The 19,210-nt window shown below is 36.8% G+C and overlaps 1 protein-coding gene across 4 annotated transcripts in view; it reads right to left on the bottom strand.

Moving 5' to 3' along the window:
- Positions 1-19,210, bottom strand: part of myt1lb (myelin transcription factor 1-like, b) — a 135,584-nt gene that overhangs the window by 32,378 nt on the left and 83,996 nt on the right. For all 4 annotated transcript variants that reach the window (XM_051868518.1, XM_051868520.1, XM_051868521.1 and 1 more), the window contains exons 8-9: positions 11,657-11,791; positions 2,039-2,129 (exon numbers count right to left, since the gene is read on the bottom strand). In XM_051868518.1, the coding sequence (XP_051724478.1) occupies positions 2,039-2,129; positions 11,657-11,791 (226 nt within the window). The remainder of the gene's footprint in view (positions 1-2,038; positions 2,130-11,656; positions 11,792-19,210) is intronic.

Raw genomic sequence — 19,210 nt, 5'->3', positions numbered from 1 at the left:
GTGAGATAAAAAGTTGCAATTACCTTTTTTTTTTTTAAAAAATTTATTCAGTGGCAGAAACAAGCTTTCATATGTTTTCCATTACAAATATGGAAACATTCTTAAATCAAAATACTTATTTATGCTTAAATACACTTAAATGCTTAATGCTTAATACAAGAAAAATATCTGTCAATGGGGTTTTTTTTTTTTTTACTTAATACAAAGGAAAAACAAGATTATCTTTATTACTCTATTGACAGATATTCTTTCTTGTTTTCAGCAAAAACTCAAAATATATTTTTTCAGAAAACAAGACAACATGTCATTTTGCATCTCCAGTAAATGAATCTTGATTTAGGAATGTTTAGATATTTGTACTGGAAAACAAGACAAAATGCAGAGTAAAGAGAAAGTGTGTAAAACACAACCTCAGATCAACACAATGTTCCTTTACAGCGGAAAAAATGTGGCGTGTGATTTAAAGTTTTCACTCAGAAATTGGTAATCAGTTTCACAAATAATTACAAAGAAACAACAAGTAATAAATTGAACTAAACATGCAAATTTTAAGTAGAAAGACTGAAATATTACCCCAATAATCTTTGTTTTATTTAAAATATTATTTATTTATTTAAAATGTTTGTTTACAGTGTAGGTAGTGCCATAAGCTCAGACACAGAGATATGAAAGGCTGTTGAAGATAGGTGGGTGTGTGTGTGTGTGTGTGTGTGTGTGTGTGTGTGTGTGTGTGTGTGTGTGTGTGTGTGTGCGGGTCAGGGGTCTGCGGGCCGTCTCCCCTGGCGAGGTGTCAGTGAGGTGCTAATGGCCGACTCTCTCTACAGCAGCTGCTGAGAGCATTACTGCAGAACCCTCTCCACATATCTGCACAAACCATTTCATCAGCTCACTACAATCCACACACAAAACCTTCGACGATGTGCTGTTTGAAAAGCTGCTTGAGGGAATGTGCATTTGTACTAGTCTATACTTTTATATATATATTACCATGAATCTATGAAATAAAGGCATGTGGTCACGCATTGACATCAGACATCACTAGAAACATCAAACAAGATGGCATAAAAAATAATGTTTATCTCCGAACTGGTTTCCCAAACACACCCACGTCTGACACTTTTTGAGAAAAACCAGTAGTCCAACACTGGTGCTGGTTAGTAACTGATGTATCTGGATTACATAATCAGGTTCCAAAAATTAAGTATTATATTATATTATATTATGGTCATAATCAGATTACAGTTACTTTTTATTGATTACATGATAATATTCATACAGTAAATTATTCACACTTTATTGATTTTCCCTAATTCTTATTTCTTCTCTTTTACATTTCTATTTACATTAACATGCAGGTAAACAAATAAAATATATTTTTTTTTTTAGTAAGTGTTTTTTTAAATTGTTTTTATTCATTTATTTATTTATTTAAAATTTCTAGGATGTAATTAAGTATTAGCTTTTCATTAACTCATGAAGCCGCTCAGTTTGGGAAACCCTGACGTAATGTGATGTTTAATGCACTTCATCGTGTTGATAACAATGAATGGAATATATTTTCTTTCTTTTATATCAATTTGGGACAAAATACTCCTGTTCAAATCTATATAATAAGGGAGTATGGTCAAAAGTAATCTAAATGGAATCAAAAAGTAATCTGATTAGATTACCTAAAATGTGTAATCTACCAGATCATGTTACTAACTACAACTTTCATCATCTAATCTGTGATCAGTGACAGACTGCAGTCTGTTAGAGTCAGTGTTCAGGAAGTCAGCTTATAGTCTTTATACATTAACATAGAAAGTATTTTAACATAAAAAATGAAATACTTCACATTTAATATCTAAGAACTGTGACTTTGAATCTGGAATTTTGAGACTTTGAAATTAAATTAGAAACCAATGCTTTGTACCACCAGAAACCAAAGGTACAACGGAGAGAAAGGGGGAGAGTAGGCAACGCTGTGATTTTCTGCAGAATGAAGATGATTATAATGAACATGACCGGTTCTCTCGTCCAGACTGAAGGAACTCACCTCCTGTGAGAGTTCCTGTTGCTGTTGACGTGACCCCGGCCCGTGCAGCCAGGCGTAGGGCACTTAAGAACATTTTCATACATTGCAAGAACTTGACAGCAGGCGAGAGAAATAGGGTGGAAGATTAGGAGTTAGAGGCCCACAGTTAGTCATCTGCATTAGTGTGAAACACTCGTCATTATCAGCAGCACGATCAGAACCAGACATCAAACAGCGGCATGCAAGGAACTGCTAATGGAAGAACAGTGGCATGCACATGCACCATGCAGCGCGAGTCGTGGAACAAATCACATCAGTATTCTATTCTATTCTGTTCTATTCTGTTCTGTTCTGTTCTATTCTATTCTATTCTATTCTATTCCAATCTATTCTATATTCTATTCTATTCTATATTCTATTCAGTTCTGTTCTATTCTATTCTATTCTATTCTATTCTATTCTATCTTATTCTATTCTATTCCAATCTATCCCATTCTTTTCTTTTCTATTCTATTCTGTTCTGTTCTATTCTATTCTATATTCTGTTCTGTTCTGTTCTATTCTATTTTATTCTATTCTGTTCTGTTCTATTCTATCTTATTCTATTCTGTTCTATTCTATATTATTCTATTCTGTTCTGTTCTATTCTATCCCAATCTATTCTATTCTATCCCATTCTATCCCATTCTATTCTATATTCTATTCCATTCCATTCTATCTCATTCTTTTCTATTCTATTCTATTTATCCTATTCTATTATTCTGTTCTGTTCTATTCTATTCTATTCTGTTCTGTTCTGTTCTATTCTATTGTATTCTATTCTATCTTATTCTATTCTATTCCAATCTATCCCATTCTTTTCTTTTCTTTTCTATTCTATTCTATTCTGTTCTGTTCTGTTCTATTCTATATTCTGTTCTGTTCTATTCTATTTTATTCTATTCTGTTCTGTTCTGTTCTATTCTATCTTATTCTATTCTGTTCTATTCTATCTTATTCTATTCTGTTCTGTTCTATTCTATCCCAATCTATTCTATTCTATCCCATTCTATCCCATTCTATTCTATATTCTATTCCATTCCATTCTATCTCATTCTTTTCTGTTCTATTCTATTTATCCTATTCTATTATTCTGTTCTATTCTATTCTATTCTATTCTGTTCTATTCTATTGTATTCTATTCTATCTTATTCTATTCTATTCTATTCCAATCTATCCCATTCTTTTCTTTTCTATTCTATTCTATTCTATTCTGTTCTATTCTATTCTATATTCTGTTCTGTTCTGTTCTATTCTATTTTATTCTGTTCTGTTCTGTTCTATTCTATCTTATTCTATTCTGTTCTATTCTATCTTATTCTATTCTGTTCTGTTCTATTCTATCCCAATCTATTCTATTCTATCCCATTCTATCCCATTCTATTCTATATTCTATTCCATTCTATCTCATTCTTTTCTATTCTATTCTATTTATCCTATTCTATTATTCTGTTCTATTCTATTTTATTCTATTCTATCCCATTCTATTCTATTCGTACAGTCAAAGGCATATTTTAAGTGTAAACAAACAATACCTAAATATGAACCTATGTGCAAAACAATTATATAAATAGTAAACTATTAGTACAGTATGATGTTTAGTTCAACTTACAAGTATACTTACAGTGTAAAAACTATTAAAGACCAGTAGTTTACTGAGAGTAACTTCTAAATGTACTTCCATGAACTAAAAAGTGGGCTAGAAGTATACAGCTAATAAACTAATAATATACATATAAGATCACTTGTAGTATAGTTTACAGTTCAAAAGTAAAACTTAGTTGTAAGCATCGAGTACACAACTAGTTTACGCCTTACACTTAGATTACACTTTAAAGTAAACTTTTATAAACTAAAAAGTGGGACAATTTAGTAACAAGAAGTAATGAAATAGTACATTTGAAAGTATACTACATTGATTTTAGTATGGTTACCACATATACTTGGAAAATATACTTGAACCCAACCCAATCTGGGTATCACTTTCATTCATTTTAATAAACTAACATATTCTATTCTATTCTATTCTATTCTATTCTATTCTATTCTATTCTTGCTCCTCTTTTTAATCAGATTCCCTGCTTGAAGAGGTTGTAAGTAAAGTCTGATGTGTAGTTAACAGGCCAGTGCGGTCAGTTGTGAGTGATGCAGACAGACGGACAGACAGAGAGCTCTAACCCGGATTACATCCTCATCACTAGCTGGAGCTGTCAGCTGAAGTTAGCTCATGCATCCAGTCGTTCGGTGTGAGGTGTTGCTGCTCTTGATTGTTTCAGCTCTGCATTTGTCTTTCATTTGCAGTAGACACACGTCAGCAATCAATGAAATCACCGCCCAAACGCTACCTCTCTCTGATCCCAGACTCTATTATTCATCTGCACATGTCTTTGTCTTCTCTGTCCATGACCGCCTGAACTGCCTGCCGACAGCAATTAGATTACTGTTCATTAGGACGCTGGAGTGGGGGGCAGAGAGCGTGGGCCGTGGCGAGCAGACCGGCGCTCTTCCGGTGCTCATCTTCATCATTATCAGCTCCTTAATCCCTCACCCTCATCTTCAACATACTCTGACATGTTCATTACTGAGCAGCAGGCAGGATCTGCTCACCTCCACCCACTGAGACGCATGTCTGAACGCAAGTAAAGCTTCATTTAAAGAGGCCATATTATTCCCTTTCTCAAAGCCTTGATGTTGTTTTTGGGCTCTACTAGAACAGGTTGATTATTTTCCTCATATTCTCCATTGTTCAGCTCCTCTCTTCCCAGTCTGTCAGTAACACTCTGTTTACTTCCTGTCTCTATGAAGCCCCTCCTTCTGAAAAGCACAGTGTGCTCTGATTGGTCGGCTGGAGCAGTGTGTTGTGATTGGTGTTTGGGAAATGTCCATAACCACCAGTTTCAACACACCACTAACTAACTCAACCAGGCCCCGCCCCTTTATTCTGCGTATGAATTATTTAAATGAGGAATATTGTGAAGAAAACTCAAGATGGAGGCAGTTTCAGGAGTTCAGAAACACTGACACTGATATAGAGAAGAACTGGAGCTGTGCAGAGCTTTTTCATGCTCAAACACACTAAAGACAGATGAAGATATAAAAATCATAATAGGTCCACTTTGTGCACAATCTGTCTAAAGAAACGGTGAGTGGTTTACTTAGACAGAAGCATCTACGAAACCAAATAAATGTAAATGTGAAACTTAGCACAAATTTTAACCAATTAAACTTCTGTCACCATGGTCTAATGATCATCTACACAAACTTCTGAGAACTGAAGATCACACTTGGCTGAATTCATGTTTCTCCATTATCTTAAAATTATCTTCTTGTGGGTAAATGCTTGATTTGTTTTGAAGACAAATATAAATTGTGGTTACATACAGTATGCATTTATTTACAAACCTTCACTTTGAAAATGTCAAAAAAAAACAAAAAAACAAACAAAAAAAAACTGTAAAAATGCCATAGTAAAAAGCCTTTTCATATAATTGTCACGTTTATGGACTGTTTCCTTTAGTTCCTGTTTCCTTGCTCTGTTTAGTTTCAGTTTCCTTGGTTTCTGATTATGTCCCTGTTTGTTTCTATGGTTACTTATAATTATCAGGTGTGTCTTATTTAGTTCATGGTTATCTCCTTAGTATTTAAGTCTTGAGTTTGGTTCTGTTCCTCATCCGGTATTGTCTTGTGTTTATTTACGCTGCCTTTGTTTACTCCCGTGATTCCTGGATAATTGTGTTTCATTTGATTAAAGGACTAGCTAATCCTTTCTTCTGCTCATCCTTGCTGAGTACATTACAATACTGTAAATGATTTAACATTAGGCCTACATTATGTAATTTTACTGTAAAATACTGTCAAATGTATGTTTTTTACAGGTAAAGAGCATGAGTTACCAATTACCAATAGTGAAAAACAGTAAAAGGACATTCACAGAAGATGCATGTGAATATATTTTATATAAATAATTTGGATTCTTCTCATATTTTGTTTTCATTAATGTTCATTGGGATGGTTTCTGTTATTTAGCACGTTTATTGCATTATTTTAGTGTCATGTATGTTATCCTGATGGCGTTTGTCTTTGATGCACCATCTATATATGAGACTGCTCTGATTTATCATGTATTGTGCCACTTGTATTATTATAGTGGATCAGTTCAATTTCAGGTAAAAAAAAAAAAAAGGGTAAGGTAAGAAGCCAATTCAATATCTGAAATTTCTGGTAACCCCAACTGCTGTTTTTTTTTCTTTCTTTACTGTAAGTTTAACAGGGTTTTTTTTTATAAAGTGTAAAATGTAATTTAAAAAGAGGTCCCACTTTACTTTGTTCTAATATTTAAACAAATCATTTGATACAATACACTTATTGTGTACATATATGTTGTACTTATATATTAAAAATACTTGCATGTAATTACATCTACTGTATAATTACGCTGTTAACCCTTCTCTTACCCTTTAACCCACGCTTAAACCTACCCATACCACCAAACCTGTGCATAACCTTACCCGTATCCCACATTATCCCAACATTGATTGATTGATTGATTGATGTAGTTACGTAGTACTTCTTTATTAATACATGAGTTGGAGCAGATAGTGTAGCAGAAGCAGCTAAATACTGTCATGCATATATATGTGTTTTCTTTACTATTACTCTAAAATGGGCTCTTAATAATATGATATGACATAAGACAACAAAACAAAACATTTTTAATACAGCTTCTAGTGAGGATAATAACAGCATTATAAAGAAAGAAGAGCCACTAAGTGACCCAGCTTAACACAAGAGTCTTTCAGTAACTGTGTGTCACACATGTCATGTGATGGTCATCTAAAAACGCCCTTGCTTTGCCACCCCAGCGCCAGCTCACAAACTGTCTTGCCATCTGGGCACTTTAAAAGCAAATCTTTTTGTTAACTAATTTCAGTCTGTAGTCAAAGCCATCAGTTTGATTGCCATCTGGTTTATTTGTGAATAAAGCACACATTTTTAATGCATTTTAATGAATCATGTAAAAGAAGTTGACGGGACGTTTGCTCAAGGTGAATTAAAGAAAATCTCGGTTGTTCTTCCTGTCTGTAACTCTTTCATCAGATTATAATTATTACAGTTTATTCAACTGGATTTAATTGAGCATCTAAAACAAAATGAGAAATCTAACCAACTTATTAAACTGGCCTCCATTAAGATAGCATCGTAATTAGCAACAGAAACAATAAACGCATTCGTGCATATCTGTGATACTGCGACGGCGGCTCTTTACATTGCCAGAGATTTCCTTGTAAGCTGAAGGGTAGATGGATCATTCCTACTATGCAGCACACTTTATATGTCCCCATGATTTATAATCTTAACAGACAAATATGCTTTACTTTTCCTCTAAGTTTTGCCATAAATGCTAATCAATTAAAAAAAACAACAACTATATATATATATATATATATTTATATACACTATATTGCCAAAAGTTTTGGGACGCCTGCCTTTACGTGCACATGAACTTTAATGACATCCCATTCTTAATCCGTAGGGTTTAATATGGAGTTGGCCCACCCTTTGCAGCTATAACAGCCTCAACTCTTCTGGGAAGGCTTTCCACAAGGTTTAGGAGTGTGTTTATGGGAATTCTTCTAGAAGTGCATTTGTGAGGTCAGGCAGTGATGTTGGTGAGAAGGTCTGGCTCGCAGTCTCCGCTCTAATTCATCCCAAAGGTGTTCAGTCGGGTTGAGGTCAGGACTCTGTGCAGGCCAGTCAAGTTCCTCCACACCAAACTCGCTCATCCATGTCTTTATGGACCTTGCTTTGTGCACTGGTGCGCAGTCATGTTGGAACAGGAAGGGGCCATCCCCAAACTGTTCCCACAAAGTTGGGAGCATGAAATTGTCCAAAATGTCTTGGTATGCTGAAGCATTAAGAGTTCCTTTCACTGGAACTAAGGGTCCAAGCCCAACCCCTGAAAAACAACCCCACACCATAATCCCCCCTCCACTAAACTTTACACTCGGCACAATGCAGTCAGGCAAGTACCGCTCTCCTGGCAACTGCCAAACCCAGACTCGTCCATCGGATTGCCAGACAGAGAAGTGTGATTGGTCACTCCAGAGAACACGTCTCCACTGCTCTAGAGTCCAGTGGCGGCGTGCTTTACACCACTGCATCTGACGCTTTGCATTGCACTTGGTGATGTAAGGCTTGGATGCAGCTGCTCGGCCATGGAAACCCATTCCATGAAGCTCTCTATGCACTGTTCTTGAGCTAATCTGAAGGCCACATGAAGTTTGGAGGTCTGTAGCTATTGACTCTGCAGAAAGTTGGTGACTTCTGCGCACTGTGCGCCTCAGCATGCGCTGACCCTGCTCTGTGATTTTACGTGGCTTTCCACTTCGTGGCTGAATTGCTGTTGTTCCCAACTGCTTCCACTGTGTTATGATACCACTAACAGTTGACCGTGGAATACTTAGTAGGGAGGGAATTTCACGAATGGACTTATTGCACAGGTGGAAACCTATCACAGTACCACGCTTGAATTCACTGAGCTCCTGAGAGCGACCCATTCTTTCACAAATGTTTGTAGAAGCAGTCTGCATGCCTAGGTGCTTGATTTTATACACCTGTGGCCATGGAAGTGATTGCAACACCTGAATTCAATGATTTGGAGGGGTGTCCCAATACTTTTGGCAATATAGTGTGAATATATATATATATATATATATATATATATATATATATATTAATAGTCATATTCATCGCAATGGACATAGGTTCTGAACAATAGCAACATTCATATAAGTATGCTACTGTATGAACTTCTTGTAAATCATTTCAAGAAAACTTAAAATAAATTATGAAAAATTTTAATACAAAATCCTTGTACATTCAGGTGTAAAAGTGTCCAAAAATAGAATTAAAATACTGAGTTTGAATTTCATTGTTAGACAGATAATATCTCAATAAAGTGAACATGGGGAATTTTAAGTAATTTCACTATTTTGGTTTATGTTGATTGTCATGTCCTCAGGTACTGAATTTCTAACATGAAAAGCTGATAAATATTATAGATGTTTGTTCTTTTTTTTTTTTTCATTTTTCTAATTGAAATGTTTTAAACATAACATCTTTCTTAGGAATATTGTTATTGTTATCGAAATTGATGATCAATCAAGTTTTTTTGTTTTGTTTCTGTGTCCTCAATCACTTACCATCTGATTAGTCATTTGTAAAACAACAACAAAGGCCTGTTCTATAATGACATCATCATAATCCAGGAAGTGATATTATTTTTGGTGGGAAAACTGAAACATCAGTAAGTATAGAGTGCTGCAGGGATGATGTATTTTTGTAGGCCAACCTGTAAGTTTGCATCACCCTGGTTCACTTGACAAAATCCCATTCGGATTTTTCCATTGGCTTTTGGATTATTGCAAAAAAATTAAAATATTGTTGGTCTGTGATCAACAAAGGATTTTATGAATTTTGAAGCCTACAATCTCCAGAAATAAAAAGCTAACCTTAGGCTATAAACAAACTACACCACGGTCGCTCAACTGTGTGCACAGAGTGTCCTCAGAGTGTGCCCATAAATGTGTCAAATTTGGTGAAAATCTCATTTCATTAAGGAGTTATAGACATGTATATGTATGAGTACATAAAAAATTACCCATGCACGACTTTGATTGCATTTTTTTTCCACTTACTATCAAAATTTTGACATTTGGGCTTTAACATATAGCCAACGACCTATGTTTCCAAATTTCCTACGGTGGTTTTGTCTCGATCGGACTAACGGTTTTGAAGATATTCGCAAGCATTTTTAAAACTCAACGTTGCACAAACCATAAGGCGAAACCTAGCATGTTAGGTATCGTTGGACTCGGCAAGGATTCAGGAATCTAAAGAGATAACTCCAATGAAAATATGTCAACCACACCAAAAGTTATAAGCATATGAATATTTAATTTCACCACTAGGTGGCGCCATCTCGAAACTTCTAAGACTCCTTCAGGGCATCGTGCTGATGACCCATAAAGAGTTTCATAATGATACACTAATGCATTCAAAAAATATAGCATTTTGCTGCAAAATGCAAAATGGCCAACGCCCAAAATGGCTGATATGGGAAAATTGGATATCATTCAACTCAGCATGCTGCCCTGAATCTAACAAGATCAGTTTTATAAGTTTTGGCCAAACCATTTGGAAGTCATTTCAATGGCAAAAGTGTCCCAATCACACTGAATTCACCCTATAAGCAAAATTTTGGCTTATTTGTTCCATTTTTTGCTATCTCCAGACCAGTAAGTGGCGCTGTGCTGAAACGCAGCATGTAGCCTCATGTCATGCTTGTGATCACATGTACCAAGTTTGGTCAGAATATGCTAAAGCGATGCAGAGATATGGCCTGGCATGCTCTTCTTCAAATTTGTTTGCACATTATTTGGGAATGGTTGAGTTTATCAAAAAGATTATGATAACTTTTTACCAGCATAGTCTGAAGATGATCTGATTTGATTTTCATAAAAATTGGAGCAACCGTCTAGGAGAAGTTCAAAAAAGCAGGCTTTTTGGTGGGAAAATTTGCCAGAAAAGTTTCATGACAGAAAATGATGTAATAGGGTGCAATCGAATCGTATTGAGCCAAGGAATCAGAGGGAAAAAAAATTGGTTCTAACCTTTATGGTTCAAAAGTTAGTAAAAATGAGTGAAAATTTGGACAAATGGTGGCACTAGAGAGTTTGATCTAGAGACACCAAATTTGCTGTAGTTAATATTGGGACAGTCCTCTATCAGTGTGCCAAATTTCATAACTTTCCCGCAAGCAGTTCTATGGGCTACCAGAGACTCCCAGAGTGGAATAAGAGGAAGAAGAAGAAGAACACCAAAGGATACAATAGGGGCCATTGCAGCTTTGGTGCTTGGCCCCAAATGAGGCTGTGAAAGTGACTAGTGAGTGGATGAGTTTACCTGTTGTGATGATGAATATAGGTGTGATGATGTTTAATGTCTGTCAACCTCTGTAGTGTCATTTTTAGCAAGTAAAAGATTAAAAAAGAATCACGAGTGGGGCTTTAGTGGTGTGTTTTATGTTGTAGAATAAAACGTGACAATATCTTGAGCTTGTGTTCAACACAGACCTTATTTTAGGCAAAAATACCATTTAAAAAACCCATCGATTTGGGCGATGGAACCGGAAGTGCTAAATGAGCTCATTTCCAGGTTTTGGCCTACAAAAATACATCATCCCTGCAGAGCTCTACTGGCAATGGATTTGGTGAATACTGTGATGTTTTGCGATATTAATTGTCTTGTGTCACAATCTATCCTGTTTTTAAAAATACTTCCTTAAACTGTAAAAAAAAAAATTAAAAGTCGCAAAAGTTGAACAGGTATTGGAATGAGCAGATGTTTTAGTGTGGCGGAGGACAGCATGCAGAATGAACTGAAGACTGGTCCCCACAGACAAACACATACAGACGCACAGTCAACCAATGATTATGACCTCTTTCACTTATGCCAGCATGAACATTTAAAGCAAAGATTTAAAGGAAGAAGCAAGCAAATGTGGCACTGAAGTTTAGAAAGAGCTTGTAGTGTGCTTACTTTCTGGTGGGACTCTGTCTTTATGTGGACATCCAGACAGGCTGCGATGGTGCGGGTACAAACCCGTCACATGACCTGTGCCGTCACAGCCAGGCGTTGGACAGCGGCTTTCTTTTTTCCCCGACCTTGAAGAATCTGAATACACACACAGTCACACACACTCATATATAGGATTATTACTGATTCATTTGTTTAAAAAAATAAACATGAAAGTGGTCTGATAAAGTCTGGTCCAAGAATTGCCATTTAAACAGAAAGATACCATCTGACCGACACGCAAAGCAACCAAACACGGATGTTTTGGCAACAAATAAGAGTGAATAAATCTGAAATAAATTATACCACAATGATAAACCAGCACGGGGAAAAAAAAAATAATAAAAAAGTAATAATACCGCAAATGTATAGTATTTATATGTATTTAGATCTGACCATCCACAAATAATAAGCACATTGCATTTTTTAAATAAATGCTGTTCTTTTGAAGACTCCAGAAAAAGAAAAAGAAAAAATCAGTTTCCACAAAAATATGACGCAGCATAGAAAACATTTATTTGAAATTGTCATAATATTTCACATTATTACAGTTTTTGCTGTATTTTTGATCATAAATGCAGCCTTGGTGAGCAGAAGAGATTTTTTTTAACCCCAAACTTGTGACCAGTACAGTAGTTGCAACCTTTTGTCCTTGTTAGTGTATCTCTGTGTTTTCTAGTTTGCACAGGCAGTGGCTATCCCGGACCTAGATCTCTTCCTGATATCTGTCCAGGGATACTGGCTGTGTTTCAAACAGAGAGAGTGAATATGCTACAGTTACCACTGATTAAAATTTTAAGGATGGAGTAACCTAGTAACAGGCATCATGTTGCCTTCTGTATCAAAGTAAGCTCGAAACAGACAGGAATAGCACGAGAGCATGTGAAAGACGTGGGCTCAGTTTTGGTGAGACTGAAAATAGATTGCAGTGCTACTTGAATTTTTGGAATATGTGCTTGAAACAATGACGAATTAAGTTCTACAATGGTTACAAACACGCATAGATCTGGGTGAATATCATGAAATGTTCAGGTCATGCAGTATTTCAGCTCAAAATCAAATGAAAAAAGTAATTCTATTTTACATAAAGAAAATGTGACGACAACAAAAAAATAGCATAAACATACGGCTTACGTAAGGAGGAAACATGTGGAAAAGCCTGAGTAGTGATGTTTCTTTTTCATTGAACTCAGTGAAACGTTTACATAAAACTAGTGAATGAACTGAATTGTACTGTAATAGTTTTACTTTATTAAAATAAAGAGAAACTAATGAGAATCGTTACTGAGAATAATGAGGATTACAACAAAACTAAAAATGTCCAGCCAGATTGCAGTAATGATGTTTGGGAGGGTTTATTCTTGTTTGGTGACAGAGCCCTGACACTCCTACTGTCTTGTGAGCGTACGGTTCAGACCTCACTCGGGTCGTATGCTCTTTTGTCTCTGTGATATGCTGTATGTGCGAAGTGTTCGGATCATGACACTTCTGTTTGGTTTGGGTTCAGTGTCGGGGTTCAGACGTTCATGCTCCATGTTTTGTCTCTTGCTGTGACTGCACGTGTTGAGTGTTCATTCACTCATCTTGTCTTCTTGTCTCGTGTGTCTTTGTAGAGCGCCTGGTTTATGGTTTCATTGGCCAGGCGTTCTTGTGTTGTCTTGTTCTCAGTAGCACACGGCTCATGTTGTCCATGTTGTCATGTTTTGTGTGGACTTGCAGTTGGTGAGAGCTGTGTGTTCGTGTCATGTTTGGTGTGAGCACATGGCTTGTCATGTTTGTTTCTATGTGTCATGTGCTCAGTCCTGTCTATTGTCTTAAAAACTTCTCACTGTTTCCTGATTATTGGTTTATTTGCCCCATCTGCTTTTCGTTTGTTAACCTCCTCATTTCCTTTCCTATATATTCTCCCAGTGTGCTCAGTCCTGTACCGTATCGTAGTTGTGTTTGCATGCTCCCTGTTGTTCCCTGTCTAGTCCAGTCGGTCCTGTTTTCCCCCAAGGGGTAGTTTTTGTTTGTTTTTGTTTTATTTTTGATTAAAAAAAGTCCATCAACTCCGCAAAGAGTTCTCACCTCTCCCCTTACCTGAAATCTGACAGATATATGCTTAATTGTCATGAAAATAATGACAGAGGGCCCTATCATACACCCAGTGCAATGCGACACAAGCATTGATTTTTGCTAGTTTCAGCCTGACGCAGTTATCATTTTCACATCCTGCGCCACATTGTTTAAATATCAAATGCACTCGTGCCCATCTGTTCACCCATGGGTGTGCTGGTCTGAAAACGAGGTGTGTTCAGGTGCATTGTTGGCGTGTTGCTATTTTGAGGAAACTGAAACCGACTGTGACATTGACCAACAAAATCCTGGTCTTGTAAATAGCGGATCCACCATGGCACAGGTGCAACTGGCTTTTAAAGGGAATAGGAGATGACACTGTGATTGGTTTATTGCACGTTATGCCCTAAACACACCCATGACTCATTAAGAGGATAGGTACAACCCTTTTGGACCATGTGCCTGGCACGCCAACCATTTTTTCCATCATTAAACTAGCAAAAGAGGATTCGAACACGCCCTAAGTGCACCTGCACCATGAGCTTAGATCGTTAAAATAGGGCCAATAATGTACAAAATCCGATTGATGCTGACTTTAGCTTTGTAAACGTATAGCGATCGTCTCTTTGCCAGTTGCATTAGCACATGCAAGTGTTAACTGCTAAAGATTTGAGTTATATTCGTGCAATCAAATTGTATGAGTTAGATTAGTCGATATTTCAATTAAATTACATTTAACCTTGTTTTTGTGTAGTGCAAAATCAAAAATGTTAAGTTTTACTAATTTCATCTTTGAGTTTGTTAACTTAAAAAAATTGTTATGTAATTGATTTCCTCAAATTTTTTGAGTTCTGCCAAATTATTAGGGTTTAATTCAATACAATTGTTTTTCACAAGAGTATTGTTGTCATAATGTCAATTTTGAGGTGAAATGTGATGTTCTTGACAGCTGTTGAGAGATTCACCCTTGTGTATGATTTGTGTATAAAGTGCCCTATTCTATTTTAAGGGATCCTAATGTTGTTTTGGAGTCTCCTACAACAGGTTTACATTCATCCAAGGTCAAAAAACTCTTTAATTTTCTCATAATATCCACTGCAGCATCAGCTCTTTTCTCTCAGTGTCTGAAACGGTTCGATCAAGGATTCGGTCTCTCTAAACCCCGCCTTTTCTAGAGTCTGCTCTGCTCTGATTGGTCAAATGGCTCAGTCTGTTGTGATTGTTTGACCACTTACAGCACGTGTCAGAAACTTAACTTTCATTATCATATCTGAATCTCAGCACTTTATTCACAGTGATACGATCAGTAACGATGGCGTCAGTTTTACCGTATCAATCTCATCAAAGTGGATTTGCTTCGGCAGCAGAAAACAGCGTCTTCTGGACATGAACAACACGAACCAAACTCTTCCAGTCTCAGATACAACTACAGTGATTGAGGGGCAAAGTAGACGCTGTTCAGCCAATGAAGATCATAGGCTGGCATTATGCAAATTTGTTATAAACCTACATCTTTTTGAAGACAATAACTCTATTAATCTGCACTTTGATCTTTAAAACTTCGCAGACCTTTTACATTCACAAACAGCTCTATTACACACTACATGAAAGATAATATCCAAAAAAGCATAATAGGTGAACTTTACGATTCTAACCGTCTAATAGACCCTGAAACCTCAGACTATTCTGCAGCCATTTCAAAGAGAGAGAAAACAAACGAGCGAGGGAGAGAGCACAGCCAAGCCGAGCGGAATACATATTAGAAAGTGCTGGATATTGATTGTGGCTCCGGACAAGCCATGCTTTGCATAGCAAATGGCCCCCATTACCATAGCGTCTGTGGATAATTAATGTGCAGTCAGTGGTCCTGTCGTTTGTTATCGGTCATACTGATACTGTTCAATTTCCATCTCCGCCTCGTGCCTTCTTTAAGGAAGAGCTCCTTCCATAACTGTCAGGCCTCCACACTTTTTATAAATCATAATGCCCCCTGGTTAGGCAGCGCCTGCCGCTATTTCTGCCGTGGCGAGATGCTATCGCAGTGTAATGGCCAAGCGTCCCTCATTATTCTGCCATTAGAAGGATAGTGTCTGCTGTGTATGCCGGCCAAACGTCCTTTCATGCGTGCTGTCAGCCCTTCCTCATCTGGAGAACAGCGGATGAAAGTTTGCATGTGTTTTTTAAGGGTGCGTTCACCCAAAAATGACAATTCTGACATAATTTACTCACCCTCATGTCATTTTAAACTACATTTCTGTGAAACACAAAAGGAGAAATTTTGAAGAGTGAGTCAGTCTTTCCAAGACAGTGAAAGCATTTCATGTTGAACCATGGTTATTACAGTTACTGAAGTTATTAAGTGTTCTTCGATCACCTGATCGTTATTGGCCGATAATCATTTTATATAGTTTGGTTTCTACAAAGGCCGAGATGAAGCAAAACTTGCAAGACAATTTTTCTATGTGCAGCTAAAATTGCCCCAATTTCTTTTAAGGACCACAAAAGGAGAGTTTTTAAAAAATGTCCAGGGCCTTCGTAGAAATCAGACAGACTGGGAATAGAGGCACTGCAATAATGTACAATATGTGAAAAATAATGTGCTTATTGAACATTAATGCATGTTCAAATATTCTTGCAATAAACAAAATAATAGCATCATATGGCCTCTTTAATAAAAACTATAATAATGATATTAAAATAGTTTTGAATGAACCCTTTAGCCATTTTCAAATGCCTGCTTTATGATTATGCATGACACAATCATAATAATATGAACTTGCAATATGATATAATATGATTTTAACGGTTTTGGGGATACAGTAACCCTTCGATCTTGCTCCTCTGTCCCTGGAGACACAGGAATAAACCAGGAATCGTACCAAAATCGGAATAAGCAGCACTGTCTGATTTCCCAGTATGTTTCTCTGTACAGTGATCTCCAGTGCCACAGCTATATTTCCAAGCAGAGGTTTATAAATAGGCAGCATGAGCACAGGCTGTGTCCCTGGGATGAGGTTTGCTGTTCTCCCGGCCGTGCAGATCGCCATTACTTATGCCTGACAAGCTTAGCCTGTGATGTGGCCATGCTGGCCTGTTTGAACAACATTAAGCCACTGCTGTTTGCACTGCAGGCATGGGGATGTTTGAGAAAGCTTGTCCCGGGGTCAGTTTGGGATCCTCTCAGAGCAAAGGAATGCAGAAGAGCGCTGAACCTGTCCACTTAAACTGACCTATCTGCTCTGGGGATGATAAGAGTAGGGTGATATCATTTCATTATTAAAGGAGCAGTTCACCCAGAAATGAAAAAGCATATTCCAAGTCTTCTGAAGCCATACAATAACTTGTGTGAAGAACAGACTGAAAATTAGGTTGTTAAAAACTGAAAATCAATCTTCAACCTTTTTTTTTTTGTTTTTGTTTTTTTGGTTTGATTGAGTAGGTGAACCTTTCATCCAAAGTGATAAAGATGAGCCCCGAATAGTTTTCCAATGTATGGCAATAATGTATGTTTAATAGACATACGTTAACAAACTTCTGTTCATGTAACTTCAAAGATATGGCAGGCGGAAGAAGAGCAAAGACACCAATCTTGGGGCAGACCGGGATTTCTTTACCAATCATTTCACATGTTGTACAAACTACTTCCAAAAGCAATGTAGGTGCTCACATTGACTAATACAATGAAATAATGTCCTTTTATGAGTTGTATATTTTCCACAGATGTCTAAAATATGTGCACTGTATTTAATAAACTTTTGCATGCATATTTTCAGACTTGCCAGGTTTGAAATACTATTGGTTCTCAGATGTCTAGTAAACACATGCAACACACAAGAGCTTGAGCTGTGAATGAAGTTGAGGTGGTCTGTTCCTCACACAAAGCATATGGCCTCTCTCTCTCTCTCTCTCTCTCTCTTTTTGGAGCTTGACAGCCCTGTAAATGTAGTTTGTCACTGCATGGGAAAAATAGCTTAAAATACATTATTTTGTGTTCAATGGAAGGAAGTCATACAGTTTGGAACGAAATGAGGGTGAGTAGAAGAAAATAACTGCAATCACATACATTGTTGAATACTAATTTTCTAAATATTTTTACTCTCAGGTTTCATCCTAATACATTACACACAGTAATGTCATAATCGCATGCCATTATTCCTAGTCTTTCTTTTTTGGCGTGTTTATGGGACAGTGCAGTGGAGAGTGCCAGAAAACAATTGGGAAAAGGAGGGAAAATGTGAGTGGAAATTGGTAGCATGTGCGTTAACTTACTTTTACTAGAGTAATGCTGCCCATACACTAAACGACTTTCAGAGTGGATTATACTGTGTTTGTCATTGCTGATGTCAGTTCTACACATCTCATATCTCTTTGGCTCGGATCGCATCTTTGAAAACTCACACATGATTTATTTAAATAAAACAAAGAAACTAAAACATTTAATTCAGTGTTACTTTGTATTTCTTTGTAATTATTTGTGAAATTTACTAGCAATTTCTAAAAAATTCTGAAAATTGTTTCAAAGTAAATCCTACACCAATTTTTCTCATGTCACTTTTTAGGCGATTTTAGGCTTTTGTAGATGAGCTCCATTAACTGTCACTGAGTGGAAAATCAGGCTTAAAATTGTGTATTGCATGGGCGGCATAAACATATGCCAGTCTAAATATAATTGGAGAAGTTATTATTTTGCATTCACTTTAGTCATATCACTGACTTGATTAACTTGACCCAAAAGCAGAGGTTCCTTTTCAACATTTTTTTATGTACTTCAGTGAAGCAGGACAATGAAAGTGGGTTGTCCTCTAAAGCATCTCAACCTCTTTGACTTCAAGGGCCTCCCATTGTTCACAACAATATTTGAAGGCTTGATTTTTAGTTGTTGTAGCTTCTTTTAATGCTTGTTTTGTATTATTTTAAATAAATGTAAGTCATCTTGAGACACCCTTGGAAGTTTGTTGGGGCCCCATAATGGCCCCATGTTTGAGAACCAGTGCTCTACAGGCCCCCATGTGCTTCAAGAGAAGTCCAAGAATTATCTGGTGTGACGTCATTTTAAACTAAATCAGGTCAAAATGAAGTTCGCTTTGGAGTTTGTTTTGGTAATTCTAAACAGCTTGCAAAAGTGAAATGTTTGATAAACGCCTTTGAACTACCATCGGTTCATGGTGATGATGTAACAGGTGGGTGTGGCTCTGAGGCTCCGCCTTCTTTGACATGTAAATCTTCTCTGGTTCATTTCTTCTGTTCAGTCAGTCGAGGTCAGACGCGAGTAAAAACATGAACACACTGGAGAGACGCTTTATAGTAGAAACTGAAGCTGTAATTCTAATTGAAAGAGTCAGTGACTGTTTTTTCATGTTTAATACTGTAAAACTGCTGCTTTAAATCGATTGTATAAAGTGCTGTATAAATAAACGTAACGTGACTTGACTGGAGTGCTGAATTGCAGAGCTGGTACAA

Source organism: Ctenopharyngodon idella, chromosome 17, assembly GCF_019924925.1.
Source record: "Ctenopharyngodon idella isolate HZGC_01 chromosome 17, HZGC01, whole genome shotgun sequence".
Classification (NCBI taxonomy): Eukaryota; Metazoa; Chordata; class Actinopteri; order Cypriniformes; family Xenocyprididae; genus Ctenopharyngodon; species Ctenopharyngodon idella.
The sequence above is the reverse complement of the archived record's forward strand: the minus strand, read 5'-3'. Positions and strand labels throughout refer to the sequence as shown.